Source organism: Nyctereutes procyonoides, unplaced genomic scaffold, assembly GCF_905146905.1.
Source record: "Nyctereutes procyonoides isolate TBG_1078 unplaced genomic scaffold, NYPRO_anot_genome, whole genome shotgun sequence".
Lineage (NCBI taxonomy): Eukaryota > Metazoa > Chordata > Mammalia > Carnivora > Canidae > Nyctereutes > Nyctereutes procyonoides.
Window position 1 is genome coordinate 915,250 of NW_026575028.1, and position 20,106 is coordinate 935,355.

Sequence of the window (20,106 nt, forward strand, 5' to 3'; positions counted from 1 at the left end):
CACCCCCCGGAGAAGGTCCAGTAGCTTTTCTTCCAAAAGCAACCCTTGTGTAACAATTTAATGACACAGGCCATTCACCTCTCCAGGAAGATTACAGGCTGAAGGTCGACCTCCAAGAGTCCAACCCTGGGTTATTTTCTCAGTTCTGTTAAAACCTCTCAGAGAATGTTGATTTTATGGCAAAACTGAATCCCTAGAAGAGCTACTTGTTTATAAAATTAAGATCCCTTTCCTTCCCCAATGACAGGAATTGGTTTAGAGACAGAAGACATTACTGTTTAATAAGAGAAGCACTTCGGATGTTTCCAAATGTCAAAGAGCAAAGTTCCACAGTCTTGAGACTAATCCTCGTTGACAGTTTGTGACTTCCTTCCTTTTCCCTAAATCTTACCCTGCCAGCTTTCTTTTCAAGCTCCAATTTGAAGCAAGCGGCTCACTGAGTAGGGGGATTGTTGTGTAAGCTGTTACCCATGGGGCTTAACAAGTGTTAATGTCAAATAATAGTTCCAAAAATAGAAGTGGATTAACACTGTCCACTGTACCAAGTTTTGGAACACAACCGATCTGTGGAAGATACTTTGTTTTGGTTCCAAGGAGATAAATCTGGGAACACCCTAAAGGGCACTCAGCTAAGAACTAAGTTCCTATAACAAAATTAGCTGAAATAGTAAAAAAAATTTGGTTTTTGTTTAGTGAGGAATTCATGTCACAATAGGAGTGGTTGCAGCTGGGAATCCAGAAGTCAGAAATCAATTTTTTCATGCATTTTAAGGATGTGATACTAGTATGCACTGGGAATAGAGCTGATGCGGACCATGCTGGTGTCACAACTGCCAGGAAAATCAAGGAAGCCAGGCCAGAGCAGAGTCCACCGGCCCTTGCCCCACCAGCCCAAAAGGAGACACTGAAACACCATCTTACCAGTATCCTGTCAAATCTGGGGTTTACTAATGATTTTAATTTAAAATTGATTCAAAAATTTTTTTATTTCAAATATTATATGGAAATGCAACTACTAAACTAGAACATGTGACTGACATTTTTTAGAAAAAATGTTTAAGATTTTATTTATTCATGAGAGAGAGAGAGGCAGAGACACAGGCAGAGGGAGAGAAGCAAGCTCCATGCAGGGAGCCTGACGTGGGACTCGATCCCGGGGGTCTCCAGTATCACATCCTGGGCTGAAGGTGGCGCTAAACCGCTGAGCCACTCGGGCTGCCCCAAAAAATGTTTCTTACAGAAGAATGATGAACCATAGTTTTAAAACAGCAAGATGGAAGTCTTGAGAACATATCAGTCAATAATAATATCAATAGGGACAATTTAGGGGTGCCTGGGTGGCTCAGTCAGTTAAGCATCCAACTAGTGATTTTGGCTCAAGTCATGATCTCATGGGTTGTGAGATTGAGCTTTGTGCTCAGGGGAGGTCTGGTGGTGATTCTTTCTCTCCCTATAATAAATCTTTAAAAAAGGGACAATCTAATACCACACAGTTGGGAGGTCAGGAGGGATCTGTCACTGCCCTAGAAACTGATAAACCTGAGTGAACACAGATCTGGAAATTAGTATTATTTGTGGTAGAATATTTTTACAGAATATTACAAGGCTGATTAAGGATAAAGCAGGCCAGAAATTTTGGTGTCTTAGAACTACAGCCAACTGATAAGATGGCTACTTTCTGCTTTTTTTTCTTCAAGTAAGCTCTACACCGGAGATGGAGCTCAAACTCCCCAACATCAGGAGACACATGAGACACATGTTCCCCAACTGAGCCAGCTGGGTGCCCCTAGTCTCCCTCTCTCCTTTAACAAAAGCCCTCCTAGGAAATGGAAATAAAAACTGAATAAATTGGCAGGTAGGTAGGAGATGCTTATCTAGTCTCATAGCTCTCACTTTTAAAGAAAATTTATTTATTTATTCATTCATTCATGAGAGACAGAGAGGGGGTGGCGCAGAGACACGGGCAGAGAGAGAAGCAGGCTCCATGCAGGGAGCCTGATGCAGAACTTGATCCCGGGACTCGAGGATCACCACCTGAGCTGAAGGCAGACACTCAACTGCTGAGCTACCCAGGTGTCCCTCATAGCTCCCACTTCTGGCCACTTGTAATGGATCCAGGCTACCACTGCCTGGTGTCCCCTCATTAAAAGCCAAATTCTTTACCTACTGGACCCCAAGTCCATCCTAGATTTTGGAAGGAGAGTAAAGTGGTGTATGGAGCCCAAGTGAGTTAAAGGTATGTACCAAGGGCTGGGAATATGTGGGTGGTATTGGGAGTGGGTGCAAGGAGGTGGGTGTTGGTAAGGCCAGCTGGGGAGTATTTTATCCCAGATGTTGTTTGGAAGTGCCAATCGGTTTTGGTACTGTTCTGAGGTTCTCCACAGGGCATGTACCCCCATCACCTGCACAGGGCACACTCCCCTGCCTGCCCCGACACCACCCACCCACCCTGATGAAGCCAGTTGAGCAGGACCAGCATTTTGTAAGTGGTGGTGCTGAGGCCTAGTTCAAACCTTTGTTCTGATGATAAAAGTGACACATGGACACACACAACTCACACATAGCAGAGACTTGCTATTTTAAGAATGTACTTTATACAAAATAACCAGTTCATATGGAAATAAATCTACAGACCTCTGAGGATCAAAAAGCTTTTTAAAAAGTTCTTTTAAAAAATTATCCAACACACAGTATCGAACTAACTATTGAGGTAAGTGTCGCTCTCAGTGAAACAGGGAATCAGCAGACCACGACAAAATATACACAATATAAAAATAAATAGCATTCCCCTTTCCAGTACTGGCCAGGAAAGTTCACACGGCTTTTGCAGCAGAAGCAAAGAATCCCTGACACTGTGTGGTGGAGACTGGCCTGGGCTCCCAGGAGAGTGAGGTACCTGAGTCCCAGCTAGGCAAACAGGGTCACACAAAGGATATTCAATGGGGTTCAGCATTTCAATAATTTACTCAATATCCACACCCCCTGTTCCCAACCCCATCCCACCCTTTTTCAAAACCCATGCAGGAAGTCAGTTGGTTATTAGCCATTTCTACATATCAAAGTTCAGTCAGTCCCCTGGTATACAGTGAGAAACATTGACTAGCTGGGGCGACAGCCCTCCTAGATTTCTGTTTCGCAAAGGCCTACAAAGCAGAGACAGACGAACACCTCACCTGGAGACAAAGCCTGTGTCACAGCTTCATGTGAGATGGGATGCAGAAATGGCCACTCAAGTTCTGTTAACTTAATTAACAGAATTAAAAGCAGGGCAAGGCTTGGTGTCCTAAGGTTCCAAATTATAGAGAGAGTCGAACCCACCAAGCCAGGAAAAGGGGTTTCTTCTTATGCAGCAAGTCTCAATCATATTCGTAGTTCCTAGACAGTGATGTGAGCCCAGGAATAAAAGCCTCTGCGTGCTCAACACAATGCCCGTATTCTCCCAGAAGTGGTGAACAGAAAGCTCTCAGCAGGAACACTGCATTCCAGAAACCCCCAAAGGAGAACTGTCCTGGACTCACACACACACACACACACACACACACACACACACACACGAGCTGACTTCCTCCATGGAGGTCGCTGCAGATTGAGCAGGGGTGAATGGGCGGACAGATAACCATAGGGGGAACAGCAACCATGCTAGAAAACTCTAAGCCTTTCATTTCTTTGAAAATAGTTGTTTTGAAAGTATGTCAGCATTCTGACACCATGTAACTGTCCTTGGGACTGCTGGGTTAAGACTTCCTGTGAAATTTCAGATTAGGTCTTAAGAGTAGTACAGTAGTATTTATAAATTTGAACTTCCATTAAAGAGAAAAAAAGGAAGAAAAATTCAACCAAGTCGTATGGGTCGGGAGCTTGTTTCTGACATCTGTGATGACAGCAACACTGGAATTTTGTGTGTTTTGGACAGCACTTAGCATTCTCTTTGACTCCAGTAGGAATCACCATAAATAAGAATACAGCAGACAAATGCCATGGGGGAATGACACCTGATGGTTAGTCATGAGAAGCACTTTCAAGGTCCGAGTGCCATGATGAATCGACACTGAAAACTAAGGTCTGAGTGAACTAAGGTGCGCACACACACTACAGGTCTTCAGGTTTTCAATAAACATAAAACTAAAGATGAGCATGAGTTTTGCCTTTTTGAGAGCAGTCTGACTTGGGCTCATGGAGAATAAAGAAACATGAATAAGAAGCTCACGTGCACTGCCAGAACGTATCCAACGTGATTAAGGAGGGGCAGAGTGGCTTTAATTTTATTTTTAGAAAGTGGGGTAGAAGAAGTTTTATGAAAAAGAATCTGCACATTTTGGCCTTACTTATTATTCTTCACATGCATCTACCACAATAAATTTCAGTCAACAGCTACTTTTTAAACAAACAGACTCTGAGGGGGAAAAAAAAACCCAAACCAGAAACCTTCCAAAAAGCTTTACTTTTTTCTGGGTCGTTGATGTCTCTTGGATCTTAGGGGAAAAAAAGATTCTAACTTAATAACGACTCTAACAAAGGCTAGCCACATCTGTTAAATCAAACAGGTGTGAGGGTTTCCTCATTACTCGTGGCTCCCAGCTAACCCTGCTGGGGACTCCTGAGAGCTGGCACATGGACAAGGTGGCAGTGACCCACCCTGTCAAAGTCCTTCTAGGCCGACAGCACATCATTTTTAGGACCTCCTCACACACTACTTGCTAGTTATAGTGATTTGCTAACCATCATCCCCTCATGGAGAAGATGGCAAATGCACGTGCATCTGCTTAAGACACTTCAGAAGTGCCAGAACAGAAAGACGGGAGAGAAGAAAAGGTGATGTTGGGGGGGTGGGTGGGAAGAGCAGATCCGTGGCTCACAGCAGCTCAACGTCACATGTGTTCCTGCAATCTTGTAGCTCCTGACGACTTTTAGCAGATCTGCACTTCAAAGACCAGTAAAAGCTCAGGATGTAACAGACAAGGGCTGAAGCGCGGATACCTGTAATGCATCACCCAACTCCCACATGGGATGCAACAAGGCTGCCACATTTGCTGCTGCCTTTGTTCCCAGAGTTATGGTAAGATACAGTAGTTCAACCCTTGATATTGTTCTTCCTTAATATTTCCTCACATCTCTACACCCTAAAGAAGGGAGGTTAAGGATAAAAGAATTTACAGATTTCTTCCTATATTGTTCACAGCTTCTGTCTAGCGACAGTAATGGACTAAGGGGCTGGGAGAGTGAGGAGAAAAGGTTACCTCGAGCAGAGTGGGACAGGTCAGCCCAACTATTGCTTATGGTCCACTCCTCCCCACGCCCCAGAGTCATTCAGCACAAAGCAAGGCCTCCAACCTCAGCACCAGGGGAACAGAACCTGTCGCTGCTGTGATCCTAGTTAGGCAGCAGCTAAAGGCCTCTCACTCAAACCAACTTTCATGGGAGAAGAGAAAGGCTGTCAGCAGCAGGATGCTCTGGGTCCAGACCAGCTCTAAACAGACCCGAGCCAGACGTAAAGACCAGTTGGTCTCTCCTCCCTGCTTCTATGCAGACACAAAACCAGAAGTAGTAATGCATCGGCCATGTTAACTCACATTAGCTCAAGAGCTGAACCATCAAATCTGTTCTTCCTGCAGGGACAGCGCTGACCCCTTCATTCTTCCAAACCAGATTATGCCAGTGATAGTTTCTAACAAGAATTCGGACCAAATGAGAACACAACCTCAAAACTCACTCCACCTAAAAAGCACACCGAATTTAAAACAAAAAAATTCACATTTTTGTGCATTTTATCTTAAAGGCTCCTGCCTGAGCCTTAAGCCACAATGCCAGGTCAATTAGCATTCCCTTATTTGTACGAATTTCCTTTACACCGGAGCTGGTGTCTTAGGTTCCATCTGTTTAACATGGATGTTTCTAATTTGTTTCTTTTCCTAATAGCAAGGCTTAGCAAACTTTAAACATGATAGTTCCACGTTTCATCAAGGACTGGAATTGGAGGGAAAGATTCTAATGGCCCCTCACAAGGCTGAATTTGTAAGAAACTAGGGCAGATTGCTATTATATGGAAGCTTTTCTACTATCCCAAAGGCATGCTTAATATATGCTATTCTTTACAAAAATCTGTAATCTCAAGGCATTTTTCCTTAGTTTTTTGTTTTCTTTGTGGGATATTAAAAACTTTAAAACATAGGAGTCCTAACTTTGGTGGTATCTCAGCTAAAATCAAATATAGAATGCTAAACAGGACAATCCAGTGTAATTCACTTCTAAAACTGTAACAAAGTAATTTAATACTGTAAAATTGTTTCCTATCATAGATATGACAAATGATTTCCAAGAACTCGTTCCTGAAAGCTATTTTAAATCACCATGACTTATTTTACTATGATTCACTTAAAATGAATTCAAACTATATATATTGAAATTCCTAAATTCAAACTGTAAATCTATAGAATACATTTTTCCTATTCAAAACTGTGCAATTTCTTTATTGATACTAACATATACAAACCTGAGTAGTCACTTCCACAAAATGTGATTCGTGCCAGAAAGCTTTGTGTGATGTCTACCAGTTCACAGTCCTGGCAGGTCTGTGAAGAGGACGATTCATTTTATATTCTAATAAGCAAAACACTAGTGATCCGAATTCCTGATACTGGTTTACACCTATCTGGTAGGGCTGATGGCAAATCAGGAAGGGCACTGCTCTCTGAAATCCAGGGATTGGGCCACTGGATGAGAGAGTAGCCTGCCTTCTAGGCTGATGCCTCTGGTAGGCTGTGTGAGAGCACTCTGCCTCCAAACTCAGAAACTCAACAATCAGGGGGCAGTGCAATGGCACCCTCTCGTGCTGCTTAGAAAGGAGGCCTTCAACTCACAAGGGACTGCTGGCCACTGAGGAAACAGTGACATTTTACAGGAGTAAACTTTTCCTACCCTCTTCTCCAGCTTCCAAAAGTATTCAGTGTGACATGATTGTAAACAGGTAAGGATCACTCTAGTGCTGCATGCCCACCACAGTTAGGACTTCCATTTCTTCCACATCCCCACCCACCCTTCCCACTTATTTACAATACATTCACCAACAACAACAAAAATTATTTTTAAAAGGCAACATGAAAATTCTGTAAACTGGACCCAGCTCCAAACACATTAATACTACGAGTAGTCCTTTCCCCAAATATATACCTGAGTTTAGCTGCTCATGAAAGTTTACAAGCACCACTCCATTCTTAAGTATGACCCCCCCCCCCCAAGGTTAAGATAATTTTCCCTGAACAACAGTCTCAGGACTTAGACAAGCCATCACTAATTTCAGTTCAATTTGTTCTCGACTATTGGCCATACGAGAGATCCCCAACCAAGGACCCCTGTAAATTGGTGTTAGTCTAAGAAGTATGCTTCCAAGGCTCTGGGAAAGGCTTCAGCTCTTGGATGGCAGGACGTGATGCACTGTGAAGGGGTGTGGCAGGCTAACAGGAACAGAGATGGGCAGGGATCATTTCCCTAAATTCTCCATGTTCCAGTCTTCATGTGCAGCTTTCTGTTTTCTTGGGGTTTATTTCGTCCTTGGACTAACTCTGAGAGAAGCAACAAAGACAATTTAAACAAAATTAACAACGGTGCTATTTATTTTTAATTAATTAATTAATTTTTAAGCTGTGCTGTTTAAAAAAATCAAATAAGCCAAAGTGCTGTACAGGTTCCTCTCCATCTGGGAAAATGGCTTGGTTTTGTTTCAGCTGTCACACTTAACTTCCAGAGAGTGGGCTCTGGCCCTCCTCACTCAGGAGCTGTAGGGACTCCCTGCACATTAGGGAACAATACTGATGCTCTTAATGATAATGACTTCACTGCGGTCAAGGAAGAGATGAAATGAGATACTGTGCATAGAGAACCATAGCACAGTGCCTCGCAGAAAAGCAGCACTTGAAGGTAGTTACTATTATTTAAAATCCTGACTGACTGGTCTCTCTCAGATGAAATAGGTGAAGAAGGGTAAAAAATACTAAAGCTATCACATCAAAATAAAAGTTAGTGGCCAGTTTGGAAAAAGGAGCCTTGAACAATCCCCAAACAGGCTGGTTACCAGACGAAAAGAAAATAGAAACATGAAGCTACTTCTGAGACTGTCTTCTCTCTCTCTCTCTCTCTCTCTCTCTTTTTAAAGATTCCCATGAGGCTGTCTTCTCTGGACTCTCCCCATTGTTGAATCAACTGCGAGCACAGGGCCTGGGTGGCTCTTTTTACTTGGTTGCCAGGAGGGCATGAAGTACTTTCTAGTTCAAGTTCCTATATTAACAGGACATCTTAAAAAATATATATTTTTCAGAATCACAATAAACTCATAATGAAGTATTTCCTGCCATCTGGAAGAATAACAGGAATTCTAATTTTGGTAATTTTTACCTGGTCAAGAGGAAGTGTTGGGGGCTTATGTGGTGTCAGCTCTTCCTGTGATGTTGCTGGTGTTGGGGTCTTTGGGAACGAGGACTGTGACTGGACTGGATGCATTTGCATTCTATAGCCACAAGAACGAACAGTTAAGAATTAATGAAGACATATTAATTAGAAAGGAAAGAGATACTTTAATCATGAAAATCTCAGGGCGATAGTGCCTTAATTATCTAGGTAATCAAACTTGGAATCAACACAGGGACAAAGTACTACAGGTGTGATGCAATCATGTGACACCGCCTAAACAGTGTTCTTGACAAGTGGACTCCAAACATAGGGAACAATGAGAAAAATCCAGAATCTGGGACATCTTACATGAGAACTAGCCTCAAATGTTTGAAAAACAAAACGATGACAGAATACATGTTGTAAATTAAGAGACTAAAGGACAGAGAAACCAAATATAAATACATTAACCTTAAGTGAATCCTGGATGGGAAAAAAACTCAAAATAAGAAACAAAGAAGCACAGCCATAAGAGACATTTTGGGGACAAATGGAGAAATTAAATAAGGGCTCTATATTAAACACTATTACTGTTATTTTCCTTCCATGGAATAACAGTTTCAGATTGTGCTCCAGGAGAATGACATAACTTGCTGCTGAAGTACATAGGGAAAAGAGGTCATGAAGTCTGCAACTTACTTCCCAATGGTTTGAAACAAAACATCAACCTAAGTAATGAAGCATAAAACAAATATGGCAGAACAGTAAATGGGGAAGAAGTTTTGGAGGTAAGGTCTCAGGCTGGCATTGAAGAGCAGCACATTTGTTTTTAAGTTGGATGGTACTGGCTTTATGATTAGGGGTTCATGACTTTGGTGTAAAACAACTTCATTTAACTGTTTTTATAGAGTATTAACTTGAAAATCTTCTGGATCACTGATCACCTCACGGAGCCTTAAAAACATCACTATTTGGGATCCCTGGGTGGCGCAGCGGTTTAGTGCCTGCCTTTGGCCCAGGGCGCGATCCTGGAGACCCGGGATCGAGTCCCACGTCGGGCTCCCGGTGCATGGAGCCTGCTTCTCCCTCTGCCTGTGTCTCTGCCTCTCTCTCTCTCTCTCATAAATAAATAAATAAATAAATAAATAAATGGATAAATAAATAAATAAATAAAATAAAAAACAAAACAAAAAAATATCACCATTTGCAAGAATTCTCATGCGGACTGAATATGATTTGTTTTAATTCTGGATAAACCTAGTTTCTTTATTCAGTGTTAGAGGAAGGAATGAAAGGCAAGGGATAAAACCTGAACATTACACATGATCTCCCATAACCTCAGGTTTGAAAGACCTATTTTACCTTGATCAGAGTATCTGAACTTAGCAGCAATGCTGATGCCTCTGCCTATGGCTCTTGAACTGTGGCTATCAAGTTTCCAGTGTCAAGACCTAACCATTCATTTATGTATATCTTTTTAAATTTTATTTTATTTTTAAAGATTTTTATTTATTTATTCATGAGAGACACAGAAAGAGAGAGAGACAGGCAGAGACATAGGTACAGGGAGAAGGAGGATCCATGCAGGGAGCCTGATGTGAGACTCGATCTTGGGACTCCAGGATCATACCCTGGGCCGAATTCGGCGCTAAACCGCCGAGACATCCAGGCGTCCCTGTATTTATCTTTTTTTTTTTTAATTTATGCATGCACATGAGAGAGCGAGTGAGAGTGAGCAAGCAAGAGCAGGGAGGAGAGGGAGAAGCAGGCTTCTTGCTGAGCAGGATGTGGGGCTCAATCCCAGGACCCTGAGATCATGACTTGAGTCAAAGGCAGATGCTTCACTGACTAAGCCACATAGGCACCCCAGCCAATTCACTTCCATGAGGGAATACAATGCCAAAGATAAAATCAGACTCAAAGGCTGAAACATTTCCAGTACGTCTCCAATTATCAATGATTCTCACACTTTCCTTGGAACTACACCACTAAAGGTTATCACCTTCGTTCCCTAAAGCCATTTTTCTTTCTAAAACTAACATGTATTCTATTCTCAGAAAAAAGAAACAAAACCCAAGAAACTACTGAATGCAATCTTACCCTGAAGGCCTATACATTTCCTGGAAAGGTCCCCTTATTCCACTTCCAGTGCCAATCTGTTCCATCATTACAGCTTGAAAGTGACCAAGGCCCTCCTCATGGCAGCGATAGATAGGGCCCTCCTGAGAAAGGCCATTGGGCTGGGCAGCCACTGGATGATGAGGTGGGTGAGGAGCCACAGGGGAAGAGTAAGGCCTAGGCTGGAAATGACTGGCTGGCCGCTGAGGTGTGTAAGGAGGCCCTGTCTGTAGCATCACACCATGGGGTTGGAAAGTAGATGAACCGAATCCCATTCCTGAACTCAGAGGTGGAGGAGGAGTTCCATAAAGATACTCGCTGGTTGACAATGAGCTCTGCCGCTTGGTAGCTGCATTATGGTTGTCCAGGTCTAAAAATTCTTTTGGACTCTCTGGCCTCTCCATCGATTCATCCAGCTTCTCTTCCTCTGGACCAGGATTCTGCCCATCAGTTGAGACTACTTTAGCAGCCACCATATCCATTTGGGTTGGGGAAGTTAAGGCAGCATTCAGTGTCTCACAGCCTTGCAGATTAGCCAAGGTACTCTTATCTGAGAAGAGGGGCCTTGGTGGGGGAGGTGGATTAGGTGGGAGCCCACTTGGGCTTCCTGGGGGATGAATATGTCTTTGCCAGTCAGAAAAGCCCTGTGGACACGGATAATAAGGAGTTCGCTGATAGTGATGGTAGGAAGGCTGAGGCGGTGACTGGTAGGAATACCTCATTCCTTGGTGGGGACGATACCGGGGAAAGACTCCAGAATGAGAGTTATTAGATTGAAAGCCCCTAGGGGGAAAATGCTGAGGATGGGATATTGGGGGTTTACTTCCCATCATAGGGCCCAAACCTTGCAGACCTGGACTGATGTGGTAATGTGTGGCTGAATTTGGGTATTCCAGGCCAGGCATGTATAAGGGAGAAAACTGGCTTACGGTGCCCCCCATCAAATTGGGGTCTGTGTTGGGAGGTGTAGCAGGGTTCTGTCCTGTACATGGCATGGTTTCCTGTAGCGTTTTGCCTCTGGGGCAGAGTGGTTTTTCTGAATCACTACCACCAAGGCCCTTCCCCTCTGATCCACAAGGGGATGCTTCAACAATTACTCCATTTTCAGCTAGAACCCCTCTATCTGCCAGAGTGGAGAGGTCTTGCATACATCCTTGAGTGGCTGGGCTGGTATAGTTGCTCTCTGGGGGCCAGGCATTCTTGCTCTTTGTTGCTTTACAGTTTTCTCCAGATTCTGAGGAGTCACTTTTGAGCTCTGGGCCCTCTGTTTCCCTTTCCTGTGGTGAGCTCTGCCTGGTACAGTCGGTCTGCAAGGGAGGTGTAGGGTGAGGTAGTTGTTTGAGGTACATTCCCTCTGAAGCACCAATGTTTGGTGGTTTCTCCTCAAGCCCAGGCAAGGGATCTGCTGTAGGAAAAACACAGAACCAAGTAATAATTCAGTAGCTGAAATTACACTACTGATGGGGATGACAGTGAAAAGAACATGAAAGCAATCAGATAAGGACAGGTGGGGTTGAGGTAGATATGTGGTCATTCAAGCTTCAGCTAAAAATTTTGAAGGTCTGTGAAAGGGATCATGATGTCGAGGCCCTTGTAAACTCCACCTTATAGACCAAGAGATAAGACCTAGCACCTCTACAGCTGACTCATAAAGTCTGCCAAAGAATGGAAATATCCCTGGCTCTCTCTTGCTGTGCTGTCACAGTCAGATTAGTAAATGAGTGGGAGATAATTCAAGTAGATGCAGGTCGTATATGGAGATACAATAAGAAAGACAAGTACAGGGATCCCTGGGTGGTGCAGCGGTTTAGCACCTGCCTTTGGCCCAGGGCACAATCCTGGAGACCCGGGATCAAATCCCACGTTGGGCTCCCAGTACATGGAGCCTGCTTCTCCCTCTGCCTATGTCTCTGCCTCTCTCTCTCTCTCTCTGTGACTATCATAAAAAAAAAAAAAAAAAGGACAAGTACATGATGGAAAAGTAAGAAAGCTAGATCCCTGACTTCTGCCCCTCAAACAATAAGTTCCACAGCAGCAAGGACTTTATTTTGTTTCCCACCACTGTTTGTACTTGCACAAAATAGGGAATAAAGATTTCTTGAATGAAAGAAAATATTTAACTTGTCTAGATGTCTTGAAAACAAGATGGCTACAGAATAAAACTCAAAAGCCACCTTTAACTATTATAGAAATTTACTACACCCAAATAAATTAATTTACCAGGCTCAAATGCTTAATTATAAACTCAGAATTCTTTATCTTGCTGTTCTGTCAAACCAGAAATATGGTATTATTACATCCTTTCAAGTAGAACAGAGTTGTTGCTCAGGTGTGAACAAAATACAATTCTGGGGGATGCCTGGGTGGCTCAGTGGTTGAGTGTCTGCCTTTGGTTCAGGGCGTGGTCCTGGGGTCCTGGGATGGAGTCCTGCATTGGACTCCCTGTGAGGAACCTGCTTCTCCCTCTGCCTGTGTCTCTGCCTCTCTCTCTGTATCTCTCATGAATAAATAAAATCTTTAAAAAAAAAAATTCTGGTAACAGATCTTAAAGACAAGATTAAGTATTCACAACAACTTTTAAAGACCTACTAAAATCTCAGTCAACTAATGAACTAATGCTGGCTTGAAAAATCAAAGGTGGGCAGCCCCGGTGGCTCAGCGGTTTAGTGCCACCTTCAGCCTGGGGTGTGATCCTGGAGACGCGGGATCGAGTCCCACGTCGGGTTCCCTGCATGGAGCCTACTTCTCTCTCTCTCTCTGCCATGAATAAATAAATAAAATCTTAAAAAAAAATCAAAGGTACAAGCTATACAATGAAATTTAAATCGACACTTTTCATTTTGTCAACATAAAACGCGGCAACTAACAAATAGCCTTATTCACATTTTCACCAGAGGGTTTATTCTGAAGCTTGAGTTCCAGACACCATTTAAAATCAGTATTAGACAATTGTGTTAGAGCTAGTGTTCACAAGTGGGCCTTCCCTTGAAAGAAACACTTTTAAAAAGTAAGTCTGAATTGGGGAATATGGCAGAGTAGGAGGATCCTAAGCTCATCTCGTCTCATGGTAACAACTAGGTAACTAGATAATACCAGTATCAGCAGAAAGCAACCTAAAGGCTGGCAGAACAGACTCTCCACAGCTAAATGTAGAGCAGTGGTCACATCCAGGAGGGTAGGAAGGACAGAGGCATTGTTGGGAGCCAAATGGATCCCCAGGCTGTCCACAGCAGGGAGGGATGCAGTGGGCATACAGATGGGAGAGGGGCAGATGCCCAAACCAGAAACCCCAGGCACAGGGAACCTGTGTGGGGAAGGTGAATTCCTGTTACATTTGGGTTTGAAAACCAGAGGGACCCAAGAATCTGGGGCTTATTGGTACCTGAAACTTTAAAAATCAGTGGGCTCAGCTCTGGGAAAGCCAGGAGACTATAGAGTCCCTGACCTTAAAAAGACAGCAGCCCTACTGAGATAGAGCATAGAAGCAACAGTGTGAAAAAGTATCTGGCTTTTATGGAAAGGAGATTCATTTACTCATAGTGTATACTGGAGGGGACGGAATCTTTGGAAGACCACTCAAAGAACAAAAGAGTGGGCAGGCACCATTTTCCTCCCTTGCTTCCTAGCCTAGATAGATGGACACCTGTGGGAACCAGCGCAGTGTTAACACTTGTCACAGAGCTAACAGTGTGCCCTGCCCTGGCATTCTCCTGCAGAAATACCCCTCCACCCAAGCCTGGGCAGAAGTTTCCTGGGCAGCTGCAGCTCTCTCCTCCAGCAGACTGGTGAGGAGCTTCCTTATGGGTCCTGTTCTACATTTTTCTGTTGACTTGGCCCCCTCAATATGCCCTTGGATGGAGCCCACCCAAAGAGATGCCAAGAGCCTGGGAAGGTGCAAGCAGCTAGGACAAGGACAAGCACTACTTCAAAGAGATTCCTGCCCTGCTTGGATACAGGAGAAGATAACCACACATACCAGTCTCACTGAGGCTCCCACAGTAGGCTGGGGGCAGACAAGCTGTTCGGACTGAAGGCCAACCCTACCAATGAAAGCTTCTCAGAGGACAACACCCAGAAAGTGTCCAGCAGTTTGGTTCTACTGCACCTCTGATAAATGCCTGGCCTGACTCAACTCAAGCCTGGGTGGCCCAAGACTGACCCACTAACAATGCAGGGACTAAACAGGCAACAGGCAAATAGAGCCACTGTAGACAACTGGATTGAAGGCAAATGTGTCTCAGTTGCAAGACTCAGCTACTCTACAGTATGGTGCACACAACACGCTGAAGCCAGTTATACATAAGAGAAATCCCATAAAACCATAAGCTCATTTTTCAGCAGAAACTTTGTAGGCCACAGGAAATGATATAATATATCCAAAGTGCTAAAAGAAAAAACACCAGTAGCCAAGAATATTCTATTCAGGAACGCTATCATTAACTAGAAGGAGAGTCTTCTCAGGCAAAGAAAAATTAAGGGAATTCATCACTACTAACCAGACCTATGAGAAATCTTAAAAGGGACTTTGAGTGGAAAGGAAAGATCATAAGCAGGAGTAAGAAAAGAAGGAAGCACAAAAGCAGGGAAGTTAAGTATATCTATAAAAGTCAGTTAAAGTGATTCACAAAACAAAAGGATATAAAGTACGACACCATTTGCCTAAAACCTGGTGGGTTGGCATGGTGGAAGTAAAGAATGGGTTCAAATTTAAGTGACAATCAACTTAACATAGACTGCTACATGCAAAAGATGGGGGATATATATATATATATATATATATATATATATATATATATATATATAATAGCAACCACACATCAAAAACCAGTAGTTGATATACAAAAAATACAGAGAAAGGAATCCAAGTGTATCACTACAGAAAGCCACCAAACCTGACAAAAGAGAGCCAAGAGAAGAAACAGAGAACCAAAAAAAAAAAAAAAAAAAAAAAAAAAAAAAAAAAAATCCATAAAACAAGTAACAAAATGGTAATACAAACTTATCTATAAATAATTCTCTGAAAAAAAATTACTCTGGATGTAAATGGACTAAATATTCCAATCAAAATATATGGTGCTAGAATGGATTAAAAAGAAAAAAAAAGGCTCATCTATAATGCTGCCTACAAGAGACTAATTTCAGACCAAAAAGACACATGCAGGGCAGCCTGGGTGGCTCAGCGGTTTAGCACTGCCTTCAGCCCAGGGTGTGATCCTGGAGACCCGGGATCGAGTCCCATGTCGGGCTCCCTGCATGGAGCCTGTTTCTCCCTCTGCCTGTGTCTCTGCCTCCCTCCCACCCTCTCTCTCTCTCTCTCTCTCTCTCTCTCTCTCTCTCTCTCTCTCGTGAATAAATAAATAAAATCTTAAAAAGATTTAAAAACACATTCAGATTTAAAGTGAAGGGACGGAGAAGCATTTAATTATGCAAATGGATGTCGAAAGAAACACAAGGTAGCAATACCTATTTCAGACAAAATAGAATGTAACAAAGACTGTAATAAGAGACAAAGAAGGACACTACATAATCAAAAGGCAAGATCCCATAAGAAGATATAACAATTGTAAATATTTATGCACTCAACACGGGAACACTGAAATACACAAAGCAGCCAATGACAAACATAAAGGAAATAATCAGTAAGAATACAATAATAATAGGGGACTTTCACACCCTACTTATATCAATGGCCAGAGCATCCAGACAAGAAAATCAACAAGGAAGAGAGAGAGAGGCAGAGAACCCTGGAGTTCTGGGATCGAGTTCCACATCGGGCTCTTGTGTGGAGCCTGCTTCTCCCAGCGCCTGTGTCTCTCTCTCTTGCTGTGCCTCTCATGAATAAATAAATAAAATCTTTAAAAACAAACAAAAAACAATTAAAAAGATTTTATTTTTAAGTGATCTCTACACCCAACATGGGACTTGAATTCACAACCCCAAGATAAAGAGTTGCATATTCTACTGATTGAGCCAGCCAGGCGCCCATTTACAGTTTCACCAAAAATAATAAAATACCTAGAGGTAAACTTAACAAAGGAGGCGAAAAAGGTCGATACTCTGAAAACTATAAAACACTGATAAAAAAAAAAATTAAAGACAAGATAATCAATGGAAAGATATGCCATTAAAAAAAAAAAAGGGGGAGGGCAGCCCAAGTGGCTTAGTGGTTTAGCACTGACTTCGGCCCAGTGCGTGATCCTGGAGATGCAGGATCGAGTCCCATGTCAGGCTCCCTGCAGGGAGCCTGCTTCTCCCTCTGCCTGTGTCTCTGCCTCTCTATGTCTCTCATGAATAGATAAATAAAATCTTAAAAAAAAAAAAAGGCAGAAGACATGAACAGACATTTCTTCAAAGAAGACATTTAAATAGTCAACAGACACATGAAAAGATGCTTATCATCAAGGAAATGCAAATCAAAACCACTATCACCTCACAGCCCACAGAATGGCTAAAATCAACAACACAAGAAACAAATGTTGGTGAGGACGTAGAAAAAAAAACACTGGGCACTGTTGGGAGGAAAGCAAACTGGTGTAGCCAATTCTAGAAAATCGTATGGAGGTTCCTCAAAAAATTAAAAATAGAATTACCATATGATCCATTAATTCCACTACTGGGTATTTGTCCAAAGAATAGGAAAACAATAATTTGAAAAGGTATATGCACCCTATGTTTACTACAGCACTAGAGTTTACTTAGCTATCTACAATAGCCAGGATATGGAAGCAACCCATGTGTCCACTGAAAGATGAATGGATAAAGAAGTAGTTATGAATAAACATTGGAATATTGACCATAAAAAATGAAATACTGCTATTTACAACAACATGGATGGAAGATATAATGCTAAGTGAAATAAATCAGGAGAAAAACAAATACCATATGGGGAATTTAAAAAACGAACAAAGAAAAAGGCCAACAGAAAAACGGACTCTTAATTATAGAGAACTGATGGTTACCAGAGAGGAGGTGGGTGGGGAAATGGGTGAAATAGGTGATGGGAATTAAGAGCACACTTATCATGAAGAGCATGGAGTAATGTAAGGAATTGTTGAATCACAATATTGTACACCTGAAACTAATATAACACTGTAGATAGTATTACATACAATTATAGTTGGGGCTGGATCCCACAACTCTGAGATCATGACCTGAGCTGAAATCAAGAGTCAGACACTTAAATGACTGGGCCACTCAGGTGCCCCTCTCCAGTCATATGTTGAAGAAAATAACATAAGACGGGGTGGACATCTATACTAGAAACAAGCACTAATTACACAAAGTATGCTTTTCATCTTCTAAATTTTCAGGTTAATCTCTTAAATGATATTTCTAAGAAATCCCTTCTAGATATGCTAGTGCTAACCACTCTTCATTCTGAGTAGCTATAGATATGTGTCCAAAGAATAGAAGGATGGAAATAATCAGGTTTTAAGTGCTGAAAACTTATTTCACAATGATAAAGTTTAAGACCGTCATTCTTCAAGGTAGTTTGAGGATGCGGTGGTTGAGAGCATGGGTGCTAGACTGAGTGGGTCTGGGTACAAATCTCAGCTCCACCACTTACTAGCAACGTGAAGCCAAGCAACCTAATGCTTTGTGCTTTGTGCTTTATAAACAAGAATAATAAATATAAACAAGAATAATAAAATAGCCACGTCTATAAGTCTCAAAAAGACTACACGGTACGTGTAACCATCTGTGTAACCATCACTACTACCTTTCAGATCTTTGGCCCAATCCAAGTGAGTAGTTCAAGAAGCTAGAAGTAAGTTTGACAGTCTTTGTAAAAAAGATTCCTTTTGAATTAAGAGTTTTCACGTTAGACATCAGACAAAAGTGTTGGTGTAAATTACCTCGGTCATTCTCAGGCTCTTGTGTTTCACTGTTCTCCTGTGTCCTCCCAGGGTTCCCCAAGGTAGGCTTAGGGGCTGACACACTTACTGATGCTGACTGAGCTACCTGTGGAAAAGGGCCAGGTAAATGGGGGGGTGTAGGCTGTCTGGGGTGGTAAGGCACACCTGGTGGGCAAACTCGGGAAGAAAGTTGCTGCATGGCAATCATCTCTGGGCTGTCCATCATGGAGTCCCCTCCTTGTACCCCTCGCAGAGCCTGGGAGGGTGCTCCAAAAAGAGAACTTGGCGTTGGGGCCAGAGGTGGCTGTAACCGATGTCCACCAGATTTACAGGGTGGTCGCATATACCCTGAAGAAGCAACTCCATGAGGTAGAAAGCTTGATTGTTCAGTCCACTGGTTTGGGGGGAGAGGAGGTCTCATCACTCGGGAATCCATCATATGACCAAGAGTACGAGGCTGGTGAGAGGGTCCTGGCCCCATGGGGGGCTTCTCATCTGTGCCCAAGGTTCCTGGATTTGTAGCACCATGGTTCCCATTCCAGACAGCAGTGTGTACTCGATTCAGGTACTTGTATGATCGGTACATGTGACTGGGAGGAATTTCTGAGCTTTCAGTAAAGTCTGGGGGTCGGGTTGGAGCCCCACCATGCCTAGGAGGAATAAATCCTGACTGGAATTGAGTTGGGGGATAAATATTTCCATCCTGACTGGGGCCACCCATTTGCCTAAGCTGTAAGGATCCAGGATGTGATCCCATGTTAGTAAGGTGTGTCAGCCCCCCACACATTTGCTTCTCTTCTGGTGTCCCTAGCCTGGGTCCTCGGTGGTTGTTAATTCCAACTGGAGGCTGGCAACAAGAAAAGAAAAAAAAGCAGAGTTCAATAGACCCATAAAATAAGGCATATCTTATAATGTGTTTAATCTATAGTAATAAACTCTATAGAATGAAAGATGATGAATTAACTTTAACCTGGTAGGAGACTGTATTTCTGAAGTTTATCTGTGAAACCTTTTGCATTTGCATATTGTGAGTAGGTTACTTACCTGCATGGCAAAAGCCTGATGCTGCTGTATAGGTTCTCCAGGGTGTGGTTCTGGGACCCTAGAGGAGACATATAAATTGGCAGGATCTGATCCTCGAAGAGGGCCAAATGTTCCTGGTACTGCTGGCTTCTGGAGGGTGTTGAGTAAAGGCAAGGGGAGACAAAAACAAAAACAATAAAAACCAAACAAACAAACAAACAAAAACCCAAAGAAAAGGGAAAGCACAGAATACGTCAGATAGAAAATAGGATGTTCCTACAGAATGCTAGGATATGGCCTTACCCAACACTGGGGCTAGTTCCAGGGCCCAAAGCAATCTCTTGCTGCAGGACAGAAAAACTGTGTTTCTTAATCTCTTTTTCATTATTGCCTCTTCCCCCAAATGCCTTTTTTCTTTTTAAGATTTTATTTATTTATTCATCAGAGAGAGAGAGAAAGAAAGGCAGAGACACACGCAGAGGGAGAAGCAAGTTCCATGCAGGGAGCCCGACATGGGACTCGATCCCGGGTCTCCAGGATCACACCCTGGGCTGCAGGCGGTGCAAAACCACTGAGCCACCAGGGCTGGCCCCCAATGCCTTTTAAGCCAATTTTTCTCCAACTGCCTCCCAACATGAAATTTTAATGCTGCAGATATGCTGTGTATTTTATGTGCTGTATGTATTTCTGTGCTTTGTACATGAAAAGAGTTTTATAGATCCCAATT

The 20,106-nt window shown here is 42.8% G+C and overlaps 1 protein-coding gene across 3 annotated transcripts in view; it reads right to left on the reverse strand.

The window, feature by feature from the left end:
* Positions 1–2,568: 2,568 nt before the first annotated feature.
* Positions 2,569–20,106, reverse strand: part of LOC129503466 (chromatin remodeling regulator CECR2) — a 169,558-nt gene continuing 152,020 nt past the window's right edge. For 2 of the 3 annotated variants that reach the window (XM_055315567.1, XM_055315566.1), the window contains 5 exons: positions 19,401–19,529; positions 18,357–19,203; positions 10,483–11,905; positions 8,389–8,500; positions 2,569–7,559 (listed from right to left, as the gene is read on the reverse strand). In XM_055315567.1, coding sequence (XP_055171542.1) covers positions 7,554–7,559; positions 8,389–8,500; positions 10,483–11,905; positions 18,357–19,203; positions 19,401–19,529 — 2,517 coding nt within the window. In that variant the 3' untranslated portion in view covers positions 2,569–7,553. The remainder of the gene's footprint in view (positions 7,560–8,388; positions 8,501–10,482; positions 11,906–18,356; positions 19,204–19,400; positions 19,530–20,106) is intronic. The other variant, XM_055315568.1, reaches the window with a different exon arrangement.